This window comes from Myiozetetes cayanensis, unplaced genomic scaffold, assembly GCF_022539395.1.
Source record: "Myiozetetes cayanensis isolate MyiCay16 unplaced genomic scaffold, myiCay2020 scf1, whole genome shotgun sequence".
Classification (NCBI taxonomy): Eukaryota; Metazoa; Chordata; class Aves; order Passeriformes; family Tyrannidae; genus Myiozetetes; species Myiozetetes cayanensis.
In genome coordinates this window covers 50,598,197-50,618,505 of record NW_026086604.1, presented here as the reverse complement: position 1 = coordinate 50,618,505, position 20,309 = coordinate 50,598,197, and the positions used below count along the sequence as shown (strand labels likewise).

At 39.7% G+C, this 20,309-nt stretch overlaps 1 protein-coding gene across 8 annotated transcripts in view; it reads left to right on the top strand.

Annotated features, from left to right (window-relative positions):
* Positions 1–20,309, top strand: part of PPP4R1 (protein phosphatase 4 regulatory subunit 1) — a 64,781-nt gene that overhangs the window by 25,587 nt on the left and 18,885 nt on the right. For all 8 annotated transcript variants that reach the window (XM_050315716.1, XM_050315706.1, XM_050315723.1 and 5 more), the window contains 6 exons: positions 11,842–11,984; positions 13,066–13,212; positions 14,751–14,858; positions 15,627–15,692; positions 17,875–18,033; positions 19,162–19,292. In XM_050315716.1, coding sequence (XP_050171673.1) covers positions 11,842–11,984; positions 13,066–13,212; positions 14,751–14,858; positions 15,627–15,692; positions 17,875–18,033; positions 19,162–19,292 — 754 coding nt within the window. The remainder of the gene's footprint in view (positions 1–11,841; positions 11,985–13,065; positions 13,213–14,750; positions 14,859–15,626; positions 15,693–17,874; positions 18,034–19,161; positions 19,293–20,309) is intronic.

The window sequence follows — 20,309 nt, the reverse complement described above, 5'->3', positions numbered from 1 at the left end:
GGACGTGCTGCTACAGGTCCACATCCTCCTTACGTTGGGGGCCTCAGAGGAGGACACAGCACTTCAGGTGGGGTCTCAGAAGACTGGAGTAGAGGGGCAGAATCTCCTCCCTTGACCTGTTGGTCCTGCTGCTTTGGATGCAGCCCAGATTACAGTTGGCTTTCTGGGCTGTGAGCGCACATTGCTACCTTGTGTTGAGCTTCTTGTCAATCAGCACCTCCAAGTCTTTCCCCTCAGGGCTGCTCTCTATCTGTTCTCCACCCACCCTGTATTGATACCAGGGGTTGTCCTGACCCAGGTGCAGGACCTTGTACTTGGCCTTGTTGAACTTCACGAGGTTTGCATGGGGCCCCTTCTCAGGCATGTAAAGCTCCCTGTGGATGCGATCCCTTCCCTCCAGCATGTCAACCGCACAACATAGCTTGGTGGTGTCGGCAAACTTGCTGAGGGTGCACTCGATCCCACTGTCCGTGTCACCGACAAAGATTTTACACAGAACTTGTCCCAACACTGATGCCTGAGGAGCTGCAGTTGTCACTGGTCTCCCCTTGGATATTGAGCCATTGACTGCAGTTCTTTGAGTACAACCATCCAGCCAATTGCTTATCCACGGAGCGGCCCATCTGTCAAAGCCGTGTGTCTCCAGTTTAGAGACAAGGATGTAACAAGATACAGCATCAAATGCTTTGCACAAGTCCAGGTTGATGATGCCAGTTGCTCTTGCCTTATCTACCACTGCTATAACCCCATTGTAGAAGAACACAAAATTTGTCAGACATGATTTGACCTTAGTGAAGATCTGTTGGCTTTTACAAGTCACTTCCTTATTTTCTATGTGTCTCAGCAGAGTTTCCAGGAGGATCTTTGCCATGATCATGCTAAAGCAGCAAGATGAGACTGGCCTGCAGTTCCCTGTGTCTTCCTTTTCTCTCTTTTTAAAAATTAGAGTTTTGTTTTCCCTTTTCCAGTCAGTGGGAATTTCACTGGACTGCCACAGTTCTTGAATATGATGGATTGTGGCTTAGCTGCTTCCTCCACCAGTTCCTTCGGGACCTGTGAATGCATTGCATCAGGCCTTGTGGACTTGTGCACTTTCAGGTTCCTTAGATGACCTTGACTCTAATCTTCTTCAGTGAGCAGTTACTCATTCTCCCAGTCCCCATCTTCCCCTCCTGGACTTGGCTGGTGTGGCTGGGGCACTTGCCAGCAAAGTCTGAGGCAAAAAAGTTGTTGTGAAGTACCTCAACCTCCTCCATGTTGTGAGTAACCAGGGCTCCCACTTCCTTCTGGAGAGGGCCCACATTTTTCCCAGTCTTCCTTTTAACACTGATGTACTTGTTGCCCTTGACCCCCTGATCAGATTTAATTCTCTCAGGGCTTTAGCTTTCCTAACCTGATCCCTGTCTGCTCGGACAGTTTTTCTGTATTCCTTCTAGGCTTTCTGTCCCTTCTTCTACCCTCTGTAAGCTTCCTTTTTTTTGTTTGAGTTTGTTTAGGAGTTCCTTGTTCATCCATGCAGGCCTCCTGGTGTTTTTACCCGACTCCTTTGCTGGGATGCATAGTTCCTACACTTGGAGGAGGTAATTCTTTAATATTAAACAACTTTCTTGGGCCCCTCTTTCCTCCAGGGCTTTATCCCATGGTGATACTCTACCAAGCAGATCCCTGAAGATGCCAAAAGTCTGCTCTCCTGCACAGCACTGTCCTTGCTATGAGCAGGACATCTCTGTAGATACAGTGTGTCTGTTGCTAATCAATATAGTGGGACTGCTGGGTGTTTGGGATAAAGAGCAAAAGCAGGAGAATAAGAAAAACAAATGTGAAAGAAAAGAAGTTCTTAAAAAGTAATGGGTGATTGGATGAAGGGAAAAATGGTGTGGACAGAGCTGCAACAAAATTCCAGCTTAAAGATGCTTTGAAAAGAATTAAGGGCTTGATTTCAGCATAGCTGATGCAGTTGAAACACCAGAAGGAAGAAAGGCTTTAGCAGCAAAACATCAGAAATAATCTGAAGGTCATTCTTTTGTTTTTGTCTGAGTGCTATGGAGAGAAACTTGTGTTAAATCTCAAATTGGAAGAAAATGTTTCTTCTGCTTAATGTCTGTTAGTTTTTCTCCCTTCTTCTGGAACTGCAGAACGTAGTGCTTTCTAAGGGTAAAAAGATACTCTGCTGATTTCTGTTATTCTGTCATTACTGTCTTAATTTAAAATGCATGTGGGTTTTTTTTTTTTTTTCTGAGGGAATGTCCTTGTTTAGCCAGGAAAAATAGCCTGTTGTGAGCATTACATAATTGTATTGAGTATCTCTCCAAGGATTCTTTAAGCGGAAAAAGAAGTCACTATTCACTTATGATAAAATGTGTCTTTAATTGAGAACACTGGTATGCTACTGTTTCTAGAGTGCTTTCCTAGCAAAGTTCTGCTTCTGAAATCTGCATATACAGTGCCTGTTTGTGTGGTCCTGTGAACAGTTTGGAGCATCAGAAACTTTATGAAGCTTCACTTCAATTTATAATATGGGACAAATATGTCCCCGGGGAAAATTGTCTCTTGCAGCAACTTTGTAGCCTTAGGCTTTTCATTGGTGACCAACTAAGTGTGTCAAATTGAAGTTTGTTTAGGCATAAATGTAGTGGAAGCCAAGAGTCGAGCTCAAATCAATTTGTTGCCTTTAACAAGGGTGGAGTACATTTTTAGTCAGGGTTGATATTTTCTCAGCGTCAGTAAAAGCAGCAGTTCAGGCTTTTCCTGCATTGTAGAGGTTGTCTCAGATCTGCCAAACTAGTAGCACTGGATTCTGCATCTGCCCCACAAATTAAATTTCTGAAAACTTAACTGTGAGTCTTGTGCCTCGAGCAGTTGCAGTATTGGACTTAGCTGGTTTCGGTAAGACAGGTTATTAGAATATCCTTGTGTCTTAAGCCATGTGAAAATTCATTAGGGAACTAGAACTGCTTTGTAGCTTAATATATGTGTTTGACTGTTATTTGACTGCAGCACAGTGGGCTCTGTTAATTTTTTGTTTGGGGGTTTTGGTTTTGTTGCGTGGTTTGGAGCTTGCTTTTGTGTGTGTGTTTAAAGTTGCTATTACTAGACTTGTTAATTTTTCTCTTATCTTTTGTTTTCCATTTACAATACTTTTTCCAATTTATCTGTCAAACATAAAAACCCCTGAATTTGGAATAAGAGAACATTGTAAAAGTACTTGTGTGTTTTAACTTGCTTGATTAGAGCCAGATATTTTTATGGTTAGAGCCATCCTGCAGTAAGGCCTTCATGTTTAAATGCGTACATAAAGAAAAATAGAAACAGACTTGGAAAGCCAAACTCAACTATGACTATGAGAAGTACAGGTCTTCTAATTGCTGATACTCATTAGTCTTATGCCTGTTCTTTTAACATTTGGAGGTATTTGTCTTCTCTTGCCAAATCAAGTCACGGAAAGGGAGGTACTTTCCTTCTTTTGGCAGTAGTTGGTATAATGAGGTTGGAATTGAAGAGTGTACCCAGCATACACAACACTCAATTACAGCAATGAAGACAAACACTGGTATTTTTCAGTCCTGAACTCTGGACTTCCCTGCTGCCTTTGGTAGTGAGTTCCTTAGAGTAGTTACAGCTGAGATACTTTGTATTGCTTCTGACTTTGCTGTTTAATCACTTTGTAATTTCTGTTTCTCTAAGGATATTGGGTATGATTTTCTACTGAAATGTTTTTATGGTGTCTTTGAATCAGTGCAAGCTGAGAAGCAGCTTGGCATAGAAGCTCAGTGCTTGGCAAATGTGAAGTTAATCCCCCATAAACCCTTGTTAAAGATAAAATGCTGATCTTTGTGTTAAAACAGCTGGGTCTTCTTCATTCTCAAATGTAGACCAGCCAGACTTGTGGGAGCTTGAACAAGGGCCTTATGTCTGATTTTTTCACTTGAGTAAATTAATATAATTCAAACTTTTTGTTTTGGTACCAGCTTGTGAACAGCCTAGATGCTACAAGATTTCATCACTGTGTGCTGAAGTGTGATTAACTGGCTTTGAAAGTTAGCCTCAGCCAGAATTATGGCATTATTGGCATTTTGCTTAGTGTGCTTTTAAGGGGCACCAGAAGCTTTACATCTTGTTTTCTGAGAGTTCTTAAAAAGCCTATTATCTTCATTTCTAAAATATGTGCAGTAATTTATTATAGTATTAAATACATACATATAGGTATCTTTCTAAAGAAATGATGGCAGAAAAACAAAGTGATGTCCTGAAGAACTGGTGCATTTTTCACTTGCGTATAGACAAGTAGAATTTTTTTTTCTTCTGAATGAAAAGCAGTCCCTTTACTGCAAAGAATCAGTTGTGAATGCAGTTTGCAAAACAAACTGATTTTAAAAACAATTATTAGACTAATTGGTTGTTAAGTTTTGAAGCTCTATAATCGGGCTTAATGTGGATGGCCTCACAACCTTAATTACTTAATAGTGTGCTTAAATGGTTTTACTAAGGTAGGTTCAATTACTGCTGTTGGTATAGTGAGGGATGCCAACAATACCTGTTGAATAGCACATACTGCAGCATTTAATTTTAAAAAATCTTCATATATAAGCAATATTAACGGCAATGCTAATGTTTGCCTTTCCCAACTGTCGCTATCTCCAGCTGCGTTTTCTTCCCTTCTACATCTTCATGTTTCAGGATTTTCTGTACCTCATCTCCCACCTCCTGCTACGCTAAGAATTTTTTCCTGTGGTTAATATAAACCTCTTTTGTCTCTCCATGCATCTGATGGGTGACTAACGGTGACTGTACCCTCTCTCATTAGTTTGTATTTCACTCCTTGCTGTACCAGTCAGTAATGAAATCCATTTTTGGTTACTGAGAGGAAAGAATCTGACTACTGAAGCAGCACACGCGTCAGACACATCAGCCTTTCTGCTGGACTCCTAAGATAAAAGGGATGGGCCCTGGTTACAGTGTATTTCTGCTTGTCTAGGTTTTCTTTTGTCTTGAAAAAAGGTAAGAAAGTTGGAAGGAAAGATGAAACATGAAATGAGAGAAATCAAAAAGGAAAATATGGGTATCAGTAGAAGACAAAAAAGAAGGAAAGGGAAAGCTATATTTGGGAAAGAAGAGGATAAGTAAAGTTTGAACGACAGACCGTAGAATTTATTTAGATTTCTCTTTGATCATGCAAGTGATATTCACTTTGAGAATAGTCATGGTCACAATCCCAGTACTGTTGGCCATGCTACTGGCAGATCAGCATCTTGGTATGCTGTGGATTTTATATTCAGGATTAATACAGAACTGAGGATCTATACAGGGAAGGGTATAAAGGTGTTTTATGTTCTGCTTATTTGTCTCTAGAACTTATAAATCAATATTTTTGTTTACCTTTTGCCAAATTCAATGGCATGAAGCTAAGTGTGTGTATGAGGTGTTAGGTTGGCTCTAGGAAAAGGTTTTTCATCCAAAGGATGGCTGGGCACTGGAACAGGCTGCCCAGGGAAGTGGTCATAACACCAAGCCTGACAGAGCTCACAAAGCATTTGGATGACACTCAGGCACATGATGTGATTCTTGGGGTGATCCTGTGCAGGGTCAGGAGTTGAACTTTGATGATCCTTGTGGATCCCTTCCAACTCAGGATATTCTGTGACTCTCTGAGTTGTTTGGGTTTTTTTAAGAGTGAAAGTGTTAATGCAAAGCTGTGCACTTGCACCTTTCCTTCTTGCACACAACCCTTAATAAGAACAAAAACCAATATTCTTAATATTCAGATAAACTTAAAACATTCATCACAATTGTCATTTGAAGTGACACTAACATCATCAGTAGTTATTCTTCATATTACAACACAAAAACCTTACAACCCTTCACAAATGTAGTGGAAATTCACTACTGCTTGTATTGCAGAATGGTCACATTGGGATAATGAAAGCTTTGCAGACTTTATTCTAAATACTGGACATTGTTGAAGAATAAAGCATCATGAAATAAATCTTGTTATGAGGTGGCTCTGGAATAATTACTTCATTTACAAGTAACTGTTCTGGAGCAATTAGTTGGTATTATACCATGCAATAATCCCCTTATAATTTCCAGCATACAGCTAACTGTGGTGCTTTACTTCCTCATAGCTGAAGTGGAATACAGAAGCCTCAGCAGGGATGAAACATATTTATATATGAAAGCTGAGTGTATGTGCTAGTAGTAGCTAGGTGAGCATGCTGGCACTTTACTTACATGAGAGATGGTGTCAAATTCTAGGAAAATGTAAGTTTTTTCATGAATGAAGAAACAGTTAATTACTTCTATGATTTTGGACTCAGTTTAGGATGTTGATTTAAGTGGTGATTTCTGAAATAGCTAAAATTGAAGGTTTGTGTGTGCAGATCAAAGTCTGCCCAGATTCTGGATGTTAGTTGAGAGGTAGAACTGCATCATTTTATTCAGGCAACTTTTTTCAGAATTGTTTCACAAACAGAAGAAATGGAAGTCTGTTTTCACTGTCTTTTGTCATTCTCTTAACTTTGTTTGATTTCTAAAACTCAATTCAGTATAATTCTGTAGAGAATACACAAGACCTGACAGAATGAAATAAAATGCTAATGCTTAAGTAAGAAAAGCAAGTATGAGTTTGCTTCTTGAGATCTAATTTTTTTTTATATTAGGACTTATTGTCTAAGTTTTTGTTTTGACAAATTGAGGGTTTTTTTTTTCTAGTACATTGCTACTTTAAGGCATAGACTTATAGTTTGAGGAGATAGTTTAAAAAGAGCAGCATTTAAAAATGCTTCCTCTGCCAAACAGAAAAATACTGTTCCAGGCAAGTGTTATGGAGAACAAAACTGTCCACAGTGATTTTTTCAGAGTGCCTAAAATAGAAACTTGACATGAAGCAAAATGCTCCACCCAGATTTTGTTTATATTGTGTGGAAGCCTGGTCCTGACTGTATCGTACACTGCAAAAAAATTCATAACGTAGTGTTCCCCAGCTGGATGCCCTTATGCTTTAAGAAGCTGCGTGTAATGATTTTAACTCATACTGCCATGCTCCATTCACTGTGTTGATAACGATGCTGGTTTTGGCTGAGGCAGAGTTAGTTTTCTTCCTAGTAGCAAATATAGGTCCATGTTCTGGCTTTGTGCTGGAAGCAGTGCTTAGGCTGCCTTAAATTTAGGAGTAAGGAAAGTAACAACTCAGGATGATGCCCATGTCCTCACTGTGAATGCAAGCCATCCCCAGGAGAACAGGGCTCCATCATGCATAACAGTGGCTTGGGAAGATAAACACCACCACTCTGAAGGTTCTCCCCACTTCCTCCTTCTTCCCCCAGCTCTATATGCTGAGCATGACACCATATGGTATGGGATGTCCCTTTAGTCCATTGGGATTGACTGTCCTGGCTCTATCCCGTACCAGCTCCTCGGGCATCTCCAGCCTGCTTGCTGGTGGGGTGATGTGAGAGGCACAAGAGGCCCTGGCTCTGTATAGGCACTGCTCAGCAGTAACTAAAACATCCCTGAGTTATCAACACTGTTTCCAGCAAAAATAAAAAACATGGCCCTGTACCAGCTACTATGAAGAAAATTAACACTGTCCCAGCCAAAACCAGCACAATGACCAAACCGTAAATTTGATTATAAACAACAGAGAAGTTTAAACTGAAGTGGTAGACACTGTCATGTGTTAAGCCTGCTGGAATCTGTGCTTGGAGCTGCCACCTGTTTAAGCTAAAGACAAAGCTGAGGAATAGATGAAGGGAATGAGAAAGCTCTCCGGTGTATTCTTTGGGCATTGTTGCTTGGGTCTTGAGGAAATATAATGAGAAAAAAAAAAAAGCTCTACTGTAACAGCATCAGACTGCAAGATTAGGCTCTATTCAGTACACACTGGAACATATGCTTCAGCCTTTGGAAGAATTGAGCTCTTATCTAAATTGGTAAGCTTAAGGTTCAGGTTCTTGCATAGCAGCAGTAATTCCCCAGAGCAGCACAAACCCCTTTTGATAGCGAATTATGGTGTTGTGTTACACAGCCGGTTATGTGCACAGTGCTCGCTTGTTTGCTGGTTTGAATTGACCTTGCACAGATCGCAGAGCTGTGTACTTAAAAGTTAGGGAATGTAAGAGCTAAGGTGACTTTACAGTTCTAATTCATTCCTGGGCATTAATTTTTCAAATCTTTAATTGCATTATCTCATCTGCCTGTGTTCCTCACTAAGCCAGAGCTTACTTAGTAGCTCAGGAAGAAAGGGGCTCACTTTACATCTGCAGATCTTCAGTATTGTCAGGCAGCTGACATAAGTGCTGCATAATAGATGAACCCTGTTCTGAAGGAAAAAGGATCTTATGCTTTTGGTGCATGTTGCTCTCTCTTACTGGAATGCTTCATAAAGAAATTCATTAATTCAATTTCACAGCAAACCTAGTCAATTTGGGGAAAGGGAGTGTTGCCATTACTTTGTCAGTGGGTGGGCAAAAAGATACAGTTATCAAAGAGGTGTGGAAACAGTCTGCTCGTTTTGAGTGGCTAGTGTCCAAAGCTTTATACATAGCTCGTGTTAGGCTTAATGCAGAGCTCTTACTGGCTTTGATTGCAGAGGTGGTATTTCTTCAGCAGTGAAGACACAGAGTTTGGACTGCAATCCAAATGTGCAGTTACTCAGTGAACATTTTGCACAGCTTCCTGCTAAGCAAAGGAACAAATCAGGTTTCTCAGCATTTTGCTCCATTTACTCTGTTCCGGCACCCTCTCTCACCATCACTTGCTTGCTTCCATCATGAGGAAGTCCTGCTACTTGAGTGAAGTGTGTGATTGCACAGGGAAACCGATTTAAGTGTCAGTTATTGCTGTTTAGTGATGCTGCTGTGGTGGGGCAAAGCTGCATCAGCCATATCAGTTCTTTGATATGGTTTGTTTTCTGGCTGCATGAACAGTTGCATTGGCATAAATGGAAGCTGCAGGTTTTGCCTCTGGGAGGGTGGGAATTGCCCGAAGCAAATCCAGAAACAATTGAAGAAGCACTGCTGCCAAACATGCAGCCTCGGTCAAATTAATTTTGCTTACACTCCACTACACCCCCGAAGTCATCTTCTTTCTGCTGTAAGGAACAAGGCGTGAGTCCCAGGAAGTGAGAATGAGATCCTAGTGATAAGTGTTGAGACATAAGCTTCTTGTACCCCTAGATCATGTCCTGGGCGTGTCTTGAAATAACAACCTTATGGGAAAGGTGGTCACACATTCCTCCAGCCCTTTCTTTGGGCTCTGGTTCCCATTTCTTGTCCATCAAGTTCCCATCTTCCTTCCCTTAAGTTGCTAGTCTTACCTCCTTGTCACTTATCTCTCGGCCCTCCACCTCTCCTTGCCCAGCCTGATGGTTCCTCTTTCTGTTCTGCCACCTGCAGTGTTTTCAAATGAGTTACTCTTGGAAGTGGGACTGTGTACAGTGATAATGGCTTTCTCTGTCTCAGAACATGCTCAACAAGGAAGGACTCTTCAGTCTGTAGTTGCTGTGCTTTCTGTCGGATACTGGCCAGTTGCAGATGGAGGGTGTTTGCAGGGCTTTCGCTCAGCCACCTTTGGGCAGGTTGTCACACAGACAGAAAAAAGCATGTTGACATGTACATGCTAACATGTTAAAGGACGTCTTTCTCCAGCACATTTCAAACCCCTCTTACAGAACTGAAGGAGCTAGGCCTTGTCAGATAAGAGGACCAGAATTAAGTGTAGGAGGAAAATAGATGTCTTTGCCAACTTAATTCTCGAAAACATCTGATCTGCTTTGCTTGACACACCCTCACCCCCATCCCAAGACCTCATCCTAATGAAGAATTGCAGCTTATCCTGCTTGTGTTCTAAGGACTGCCTTGGCAATTTTTTTTTAAGAAAGCAAAAGACGAGTTACTACAATAGAAATAGTTTCTTTCTTTGCATTACTATGGTATGTAGACTTCAGCTTTCAGCATTAATGATCTCGTTAACTATTAGTTTGTCCTATTTACAGGACATGCTATCATGCTTAGTGCTACAAACACAGTGTTCACTAAACTAGAGTTTAGCCTTTTCTATCTGTTAATTTCTGTTAATTCAGGTCTGCTAAAACTGTAATATAGTTTGTGTGGACTTCTTCAATACAAACTTCAGGATTTCAGTATTGCTTATGGAGTTCAACCAAATGTATTTCAGAACATTGGAGGCTTAAATAAAAAGGCTTTTGTCCTGTGTGTTCCTGATAATGTTTGGAAAGAGATACAGAGCAGACTGCAAGGCTTTTTTTATGTTATTGCAATGAATAGCAAACCTATTTAGTATTGATTTATCTGGGATTTAGTTTTGTAGTTTGTAACATTGTGAGCAATTCATAAATGTTGCAGAGGATCCCTGGAAGTGTTCAAGGCCAGGTTGGATGGGGGTTTGAGCAACCTGGTCTAGTGGAAGGTGTCCCTGTCCATGGCAGGGAGTTAGAGCTAGATTATCTTTGAGATCCCTTCCAACCCAAACAATTCTTTAAGTCTATGATTTTGATATGTCTTTATATAGTGAAAGTAATTTAATTCTGTAGTGAAAGAAGTGGAGCCCATAGACATTTGATTACTTTGTGCACTGGGATCTTTTCTGTTCTTTTGTGCTCAGTGAAGAAAAGACTGCACGCAGCATGGTCCTTGCTTTGTCTTTGTTATGTTTTATTCAGGCCCAAGTTTACACTGTAATTAGTGTTCAAGAGAGCCAAGTGCTGCACATATTGACCATGTTAAATACAAATGCAAGTTAAATGCCTCTTTTTAACAAAAGGTTGTATTTTTCATGTATTGTGTTAATTACAAATATTCCAATGAAGATGTTTCTGGGCATACCATCAAGTTTTACATGAACAATTTGTAGGTAAAAATTCATTAAGGCACGTGTATCCTGTGAACAGTGTACATCTTACTATTACAAAAATTGTAAATCAAATTAGTGTAACTTGGGAGTATTTGGTGGGTTTTATGATGTGCTTTTATAGGTAATCAGTTCTCTAATGGTAACCACAGATGTCAGCAAATTCTGAAAGAATGGAATTACTTAGTTCAGAATTTTTTTTTCCCCTTTGGACAAGTGGGCTGTCAGGCATGTAATAATGTCCTACTTCTTAAACTGAATCTATTTTTAATACTTGTATTTCTTCTCTTGCTTCTCCTCTCATCCCCCAAATATATATGCATGTTCTATGGGGATTAGGATTCATTCAAGCAGTGCACCATTTCCTGAATTTAAAAATTGAATGAAATATTTTTCAAATAATTACCGACTGTGATGAAAACCATACCTGAAAGGTTTAACACAAGCAACTGGAAAGATGCAGGACCTTCTCTATCTGAGAAAGACATCGGTAGCCTTAAAAAGCAAAGGATGAAAAGCAACATCTCTGGTTATGGCTGGTTGTCCAGATCAGTGGGATCTTTCCTGTCTGAGAGGCTGTGGCCCAGAGTCCTGCACAGTTCATTCCTTCTCATAGTGGTACTAGTTTTGGGTTGACTTTCTACTTATCAGGTTTGTGTGAAGTGAGCGATGCTCATAAGGAGTTCAGGCAGATTCTGGTACCCATAATGTTTGGTGGCTTGTTCTCTCATACCTCTTCTCGGGTTTTTACTGAGAATATGGGACAGTACAGAGTGTAGTCTGTAATAGTTCTACCTGGTTTTGCAAAAAGGTGGTGATTGTCAAAACGAAGCTTGACATAAACACACCGGCATGAACACCTGTGAACATACTTGGTATGTACAGGACTGTAAAAAGCTTATGCTGGCAGTATCTGGGAAGGTATGCTTGTAAACATTTATTGTGCCTTTTTTGGTTTTATTTTGATCCTGACAGAGCCAACAGTGCGGGCAGAGCTGATGGAACAGGTGCCTCATATTGCTATGTTCTGTCAAGAAAACAGACCTTCAATCCCATATGCTTTCTCCAAATACTTACTGCCTATTGTGGTGCGATACCTCGCAGACCAGAACAACCAGGTAAGTGTCTTCTACCAGGAGTTTACTAGCTAGTTGAATAGCTGGTGGGATGCCAAATTATTTGAATTTAGCATCATATGATTTAACGCAAACATTACATAGTAGTGAAAAACTGAGTCCTTGGTATAATTCAGTTTTTTTAATCTACTATGTACCTTCATGACCAGTTATTTGTGTATCAATCCGATGAAGGTTTTGGACTGAACTCACGTGGTTTGTTTCTCTTCATTTGTAATAAGTTAGTTTGCCCAAAGCTTTCTAGAGGCTTCTCCAGTCATTTCAGACTAGACTAATGCTAGGTGATACATTATTTTCAATATTCTGCTAATTCTTGTGTAATACAGCAGCCATACTTATGCTTGATGTTCTCTTGCTAGAGAGAGTCTTTTCATTGTCTTAGCCTTTGTTGATACTCCATACTCCATTTGGCTGGTGAGCTCTGGAACAAAGAGCTCAAATGTGTTTTCAAAATTGCTGCATTGCAGTATATGTAGTCTCTTGCTGTATGTCACATTTTCTCTTCTGATGAAAGTACTCTTTTGAGAGGCAGGGGTTAGCCAGTTATGAAGTCAGTTATTAATGGGTATCTTATTTTTGTGCAATTTTTTTAAAATGAGACTAAGCAAAATTGTGTCTCAGAATTTAAAATGCATTAGAAATAAATGCAGTTATTCCTTGCCAGCCAAGCCTGTTAATCTCAGAAAAAGAGGATTTGTTTAGTAAAAATCACATTCCTGTGTTACTCCCAATTAATTGTGCTGCTTTACTTTATGTATTGCTTGAGCTTTGCCATGACTACTCCTATTGACATTGCTGCCCCATGTTTTGGGAAGTATGGAGGTGGACACTTAGAATAGCACAGACTTAGCTTAAAATATGCAAGTGTTCTTGGGTTCAAACACAGTTTGTTTCAAACATGAGGTGTTTGCAAAGTGCTTGTGGAACACTTGTCCTCTCACTGTGTGCAACTAGCACAGAGGTGTGTCGGTATATAGGTACAGCTTCCAAAATACAGGACACATTTAAACAAAAAACTTCTCTTCAAATTCCTTGGTTCAATTTTTTTGTCCTTTTATGATAGGTAAGAAAAACAAGCCAGGCAGCGTTGTTAGTTCTGTTGGAGCAAGAACTTATAGAGAGATACGATGTGGAGACCAAAGTCTGTCCTGTTCTGATAGATCTGACAGCTCCAGACAGCAACGACGATGTGAAGACGGAGGCTGTGGCTGTAAGTAACAGCAGTACCAAATCACAGCAGTCTAAAGTTTCTCTGGATGCTTGATATTGCAGTGATGGTAGTGTTTCCAAGTTGCACATCTGTTATTAAGGAGAAAAAAATATATTCTTCTCCATAATAAATCTGTAACCTTCCCTATGCTCTCTTACGCTCCTGTCAAGCTAAGATTTAAATTCAATAGCTTATATAAGCTGTAAAGAAAAAAACCCATCTGGTCAAGACAGCACAGGGGATTAATTTTATTGACTTCTAAAGCATCTGCTGTGTTGGCTTTTTAGTTTTTTTACAAGTTTGTCTGTTTGCTTTATGGAAGTTTAAATTGCCTGTGTGGAAAATTTCTATCAGTGGCAAAGCTTTGATGCCTCAGTTCTATTGGCCTTTACTGTATGTCTGTTCTCTTTATGGATTTTGTTTTGTTTTATTGGACAAAATAATAAGCATGTGAGTTGATTAACTCGTGGTTGGTTGGTGGTTTTCTTTTTTGCATTAGACACAATCTTAATAATTAAAATGTATATGTTGAATTATAATAGTAAGCAAATTAGTTAATTTATAAAAGAGAAATGGCAGAAGATGTTTCCTTATCTTTCCCTTGAATTTTTGCAATTTGTGTTGATGCTTTCTGCTGGGTGAACTTTTTTTCTTTTCGCTTGAGAGAGACCTCATTTAATATTTTACTTTCCTAATGTGACTGGGCTCATAAACAGTAACCAGGCCCCAGCACTGTTTCATTTGACACCAAATTTCTAGTGCTTCTTGATGAAGCTTACAAATACAAAAGGGAATAAAGTATAAACAGAGCAGTTTTATCTCTCTTCATGGTTTTGAAGATACTGAAACTTGACAAAAATTTCTGTAGCTCATCAACCTCCTAGACGTTACAAAAGCAATCATTTGCTGTTGCAGGAGAATGAATTTAAACAGTTCTAATGATGTGACTAGGAAATTTAAAAATAATTGGTTTACCCTTTTTTTTTTTTTTTAACTTTTATTACAAATCTGAATGAAAGAGCAGTTAGAGGGAAGAGTTCTTTCTTTGGTATGTTTTTTAGGGAATTTCATATTAGGGAGTTGCATATGGTCAATGTGGAGTGTTGTAATTTTTAAATCATACGGAAGTTAGAAGTCTCTTAATCATATTAGTTACCAGTAATTTTCTGTTAATTGTATACATATGCATTTGTTAAGTATTGCAGTAGTGAAAGAATCTTGTTTTGGTTTGGTTTTATTTTTATAACTCTGTTTGGTAAGGTGTGAGAGTAATTTCTGAGAGTCCAGTTGTCTCCATTAGTTGGGAATTTGATTTAATTTAGTGGAAGACAAATGTCTTCTGCAGCTGTGTTACATCATGAAAAGAAGTGGGGGAAAACCTTTTCAATTCAAAACACGGGTTTTTTCCAATATTTTTTGCACTTTTCAAGAAAATTATGTGCATCGGAATGAAAAGTAAACGTAAAAAGCTTCTGCTTAACTGACACAGAACTGTGTGTTGTGCAAGCATCCCTGATTAGTGTCTGTCTTGCTGTTAGATTATGTGTAAAATGGCCTCCATGGTGGGAAAGGACATCACGGAAAGACTTGTTCTTCCTCGGTTTTGCGAGATGTGCTGTGACTGCAGAATGTTTCATGTTCGTAAGGTATGAGTTATGAGCATCTGGTCTAGATTATCTGTGAAAAGAGTGTCATGACCTTGGAACTTCCATGTGACTAAATGACTTTCCTGCTAGATCTCACTTGTGACACGTATTAAGTGAAAGCTACGGGGGTTTCTTGATAGATCATATTTCCACAGATTTTTATATTGGATACTGAGATTTTTTTTCCAGAATCCCTACCTTTAATATTAGAAACAAAGAAAGAATATCCTTGTCCTTCTGCTATAGATATCTGCAGTGTAGTTAGGCATATCTCCTTGTGGTTGTGTTGGTAGGCAAGAAAACGTGAACCAACTGTGACTGATACAGGATCAACCACCTGAGCTCGTATTTCTGTGCATAGATGGAATTAAAGTTGCTCACCAAGATGAAATAAACCAGTAATCCATCATGGTATTTTAGGTGCTGAGGCTGTGCTTCAGTCTCACCCTGCCATTGACTAGGTTATTTCCCATGATAACTGCTTATGTTCTTTAATTTGATAGCACTTTGAATGCATTTTATTCTTCTTTCCTTTTCATTTAAGTTCTGGGGTTTTTCTATGATTAAAAAAGAATAATTAGTCTTGAGGAAAATTTTTTTTTTCTTTCTAAACCATGGAAAGTGATGGAATGGGAAAGTAGCTGATAATGAGTTTGCACCAAAACACGTTTTTTATGGGTTTAAAAGTTGTTTATTTTTTTTTCCTCTTTGGTCTTGCTGTATTAAAACTATGGTCTTAGTTGTTATTTCTTGCATTCTCTCCACAAGGTATGTGCAGCCAATTTTGGAGACATCTGCAGTGTGGTTGGTCAGCAAGCCACTGAAGAGATGCTGGTAAGCCATTTCTTAAAGGGTTTTTGTTTTTAACATAATCCAGTACTGGAGCTGGAGGTACAGAAGAAGGGCAGCTAAAATGATTAGACAACTACTACATTCCCTTAGTAGGGAAAATAGCTGTGGAGGCAGAGAGTATTTGCAAGTTCAAAAATGCATTAGGCAAGAAGTAGGCAGGAATATGTCTTTTAATGTCCATGAATGCAATGAGAGATTGCAGATGCAGTGAGGCTTATGTGGTCTCTTTAAATGACATCACTCAGTGCTGTTGTTCATGGATTTAATCTTCTCAAGTCAGTTTTCCTGCCTCAAACAAAGCCTCACTTGCCTTCCTGGAAAGGAGGGGAAGAGAAAGAAAGGTAAAGGAAATAAGTGAAGCTGGGCATTAACAAATGAACTAAAGGGAAGAGAGACAATTTCAAAATGGAAAAGCAGGGAAGTGGATGGACTGGTGAGAAGAGGATCCTTAACAGTGCCCCCCTTCCCCTAGTAGGTCCAAGGAGCTAGTGGATGTTGCTAGGTTCACAGACATGACAGGGCTGGGGAGCAGAAATCATCTTGGCAGTTACTGGGATTGTTCTTCAAGCTTTATCCTCTTGAGGATGTGGACAGTGAGCTTGTTGAGGGCCAGAAGAGGCTGATAAGTCAGTGCTCTGAATTAGCAAGGGGCTTATATAGAGAGAGTGTAAATGTAGGCATGACTTCAACAAGAGACTGCAGCATTTTGCAGTTGTGATATTGGGACAGGTAGACTTACTGTACCACTCAGGGCATTTTTTTAATGTACTTATAACATTTGCTGCATTTCCCCCTCTGTACTAAGTGATTCAAGCCGTTTGGCAATGAAGTTCAGTTGTGTGGATTTGCATCCCATCTGCTTCTTGATTTGGGACGTAAATGGACTTTTCTCACACAACTGCCCTTTTAGTGATTAGTGTAATGAATTTGGATTAAAACTTTGTAGAGGGTGTGATTAGGCTATGAAATAAAAAATTTCATTTGAAAGCAATAATGTGTGGCAGGACAGCTGGGGTTCTCTTTTCATAACAGAGAATGCCATTTTCTCTTTTTGGATTATTATAAAAACAAAAGGGGTGTAAAAAGCTGAATGATAAAATTTCATTTTCTGACATAATTTTTTTTTTTTTTAAATTTAGTTAGAGACAAAGTCCAGAAAACTTTGATGCAGGGTGTAGGAACAGCTGAACATCAATAATTGTGAACAAAGCTGTAGCAATAGACATTGTATTACTTAGATCTTGTCACTGTGCCTGTTCCAAGCCAGGGCAGCCATGTGATGGATCTGAATGCCTGTTCCTCACCTGCACTCTGTCCACCCTTACCATTGTTGTTTCCAAAAAACCCAAGCATCTGAGCAACTTTAAAGTGCTTCAGTTTTATTAGTAAAAACACTGGTCTGCTCAAGCATGTTTTCTCCTGCACCAAATAACACTGTTTCTCTCATTTCCCTGTTTCCCTTTGAAGTTCAGGTCCTGCTTTGTAGGATAGGTGGTGTCAAAGATTGATAAATCTAACAATGAGAAGTTTAGGTGAAAAAGTTTTTCTTTCTGAAGATGATATGCCTTTGCATTTCAGTAAGAATCTTACAAAACATCTGAAGTGGTCTCTGATAGTCAAAATGTTCCATCATAGACTCAAAAAATGTTAAGGGCTGGAAGGGACCTTAAAGATTATCTAGTTCCAAGCCCCCCTGCCTTGGGCAGGGACAACTCCCACTAGACCAGGTTGCTCAAGGCCTTATCCAACCTGGCACTGAACACTGGCAGGGACGGGGCATCCACAACCTCTAAAAGAACGGTGTAGACATGAGGTTTTGTGTTATGATAGGTTTGCTGGGCTTGGGATATTTTTGGAGTTGTTTGTTTTTTTTTTTTTTTGTAGGGTTTTTTGTGGTATAATACAGGTTAAAAAGTTAGTATTTCCTTGTTGTGCTTCAGACAGGTGAATTTTCCTTATCTGTATCCATAAGTAACATGAAAGCAACTGATTAGAAGGGGTTGTGCTACTGAATGTGTGTTCTTTGTCTTGCAAATGTTAAACTAACTCATCTGAGTATGAGGGTGGAGAACCAGATGAAGGAAATGAATGTGAAAAAAGAACTTGCCTTGAAACAGGTGCCACCTATTAAGACTTGCAAACTCACTCACTATGTTCCTAACAGCTGCCGAGGTTTTTCCAGCTCTGCTCTGATAATGTGTGGGGAGTTAGGAAAGCCTGTGCTGAATGCTTCATGGCAGTTTCTTGTGCAACATCACAGGAAGTCCGGAGGACAAAATTGTCAACCCTTTTTATTAATTTGATTAGTGATCCTTCACGATGGGTAAGAATTGCTTTTTATTTCTTGAATAGCTGTCATTTTAAAGGGTTTTACTGCAGTACTCCTTATAAAACTTCTCGCAGGTGTGGATAACCTCTTTCACACACCTCCAGCAAAATTGTTCTGCTTAGTTTGTCAACAGGTGTAGAGTCCCTCACATTTTCACTGCGGCATGTAAGAAAAACTGTGTCAGTGGGATAGCTTTTTTTAGCCACAGAACTGCCTGTGAGTTAACATTGCTGAGAATCATTAACAAAACTGGAAAATGAATGTGACTTAACTTGTATTCCTTCAGGTTCCCTACCACCATGTCTTTTTTTGGGGGAGTGGGGTGGTAGAGTTTGTTGTTGGTTTGTGCTTTGTTTGGTTTTGGGTGTTTTGGGTGTTGTTGGTGGGGGTTTTTTTATTTTATTTTTTATTGTTTCCTGTATGGGATTTTGTTGTTGCTGGTTTTTGGGTTTGTTAGTTTTTTAAAATTTATTTTATTTGCTGTCTTGTAGATCTGTTCTTAAACCTTAAGTTTGCTATTAAGCAGATTGCTTCCGAGAGCCAAGGATCTTATGCACAGGAACATGAGCTCTTGTATCTTGGAAAGTCATGCAAGTTGTAGCCCAGCAGAATTAATCAAATAAGAAAAGTTGAGATAGAGAATTGTTGACAAGGGGAGAATAAAAAGTAGGAGACAGGAGGAGCAAATGTACAAAATAGCCAAATAGGAAAGGGAAAGAAATGTAGAGTTTATCAGTCAGACTTCAGGAAGTGAAATGTCTGTTCACTGTAAATGATGCTTTCCTTTCAAGTTTTAAAATTCTCAGCTGAGCTTTCAAATATACCTATTTATACTATCTTAACAGGTTCTGATTTCTCTCGTTGTGGGGAGTAGGCCTCTCAACTTTGTTACCTGTGATTTAGCTGGTTTTACCCTGCTTTTTCCTTTGTCTTAACATTTTTTTTAACTTGGCACTGCATGTATACAGCTGGCTGACTCCTTCCAGACAAGATCCTCTGCTCTTGCTCCCTTTAGTGTGCTTAAGAGCCTTCCAATTCCTAGTATCAGGCATTTTATGTTTCATAAGACAGCAAGATTTATATATATATAACTTTTTTTTCACCTTGGACCCTTTCCACTAGGTCCGCCAAGCAGCTTTTCAGTCTCTGGGGCCTTTCATATCAACTTTTGCTAATCCATCCAGCAGTGGCCAGTATTTTAAAGAAGAAGATGGTAAAAACGCGGAAGATTGTGGTTCTGCACAGGAAAATAGGTAAAATTTGCAAAATCTACAAATTATTTTTTTCTCCTTGTCTTTCTTCTGTATAAACTGCAAGTTTAGAAAATTAACTTACTTGGATAAATTGAGTGTCTTGGTATATGGAAAGATCTGAATGATCTCATCTTAATAGACCAAAATTTTCAGTTATTTACTGAAAATACATGGCTATTCAGTAAGTTAGGATACCTTCTGTGGTGAAATGACTGACTTCATAGACAAGGGAGAGCAGTGTATACTGTCTACCTAGACTTCAGGAAGACTTTTGACATAGTCTCCCATAAGATCCTCATAGAGAAGCTGATGAAGTTGGGTTGGATGAGCAAACAGTGAGGTGGATTGATGGCTGCTGAATGGCTGGGCCCACAGGGCACTGATCAGTGGTGCAATAACTGGTCATGTAACTCCAGGGTCAATACTGGCTCCAGTCCTGTCTGGATGGTGGAGCAGGCTTGCTGATGACACAAAACTGGGAGGAGTGGCTAATTCACTAGAGGGTAATGCTGCCATCCAGAGGGAGGCATGGACACACCAGAGAGAGTCCAGTGAAGGGCCACAAGATGATGGACTGGAGCATCTCTGCTCTGAGGAAAGGCTGAGAGAGCTGGGACTTCAGCCTGGAAAAGAGAGGGGTCAGTGGGATTTAATCTATGTCCAAAAATGCCTGAAGGGAGAGTGCAAAGAGAACAGAGATAGGCTCTTTTTAGTGGTGCCCAATGACAAGGTCAGAGGCAATGGCCACAACCTGAAACACAGGAGGTTCCCTCTGAACATCAGGAAACACTTCTTTTACTGTGAGGATGACTGAGCACTGGCACAGGTTGTCCATGGAGGCTGAAATATTCAAAAGCTGTCTGGACACAGTCCTGGGCAACTAGCTCTGGGTGTCACTGCTTGAGGAGGGGGTTTGGCCCAGATAGCTTCTAGAGGGCCCTTCCAACCTGGACTATTCTGTGATTTTCTGATTTTTTTTGTTATGGTGTAAGTAAATGCACTTTGATAAATAACAAA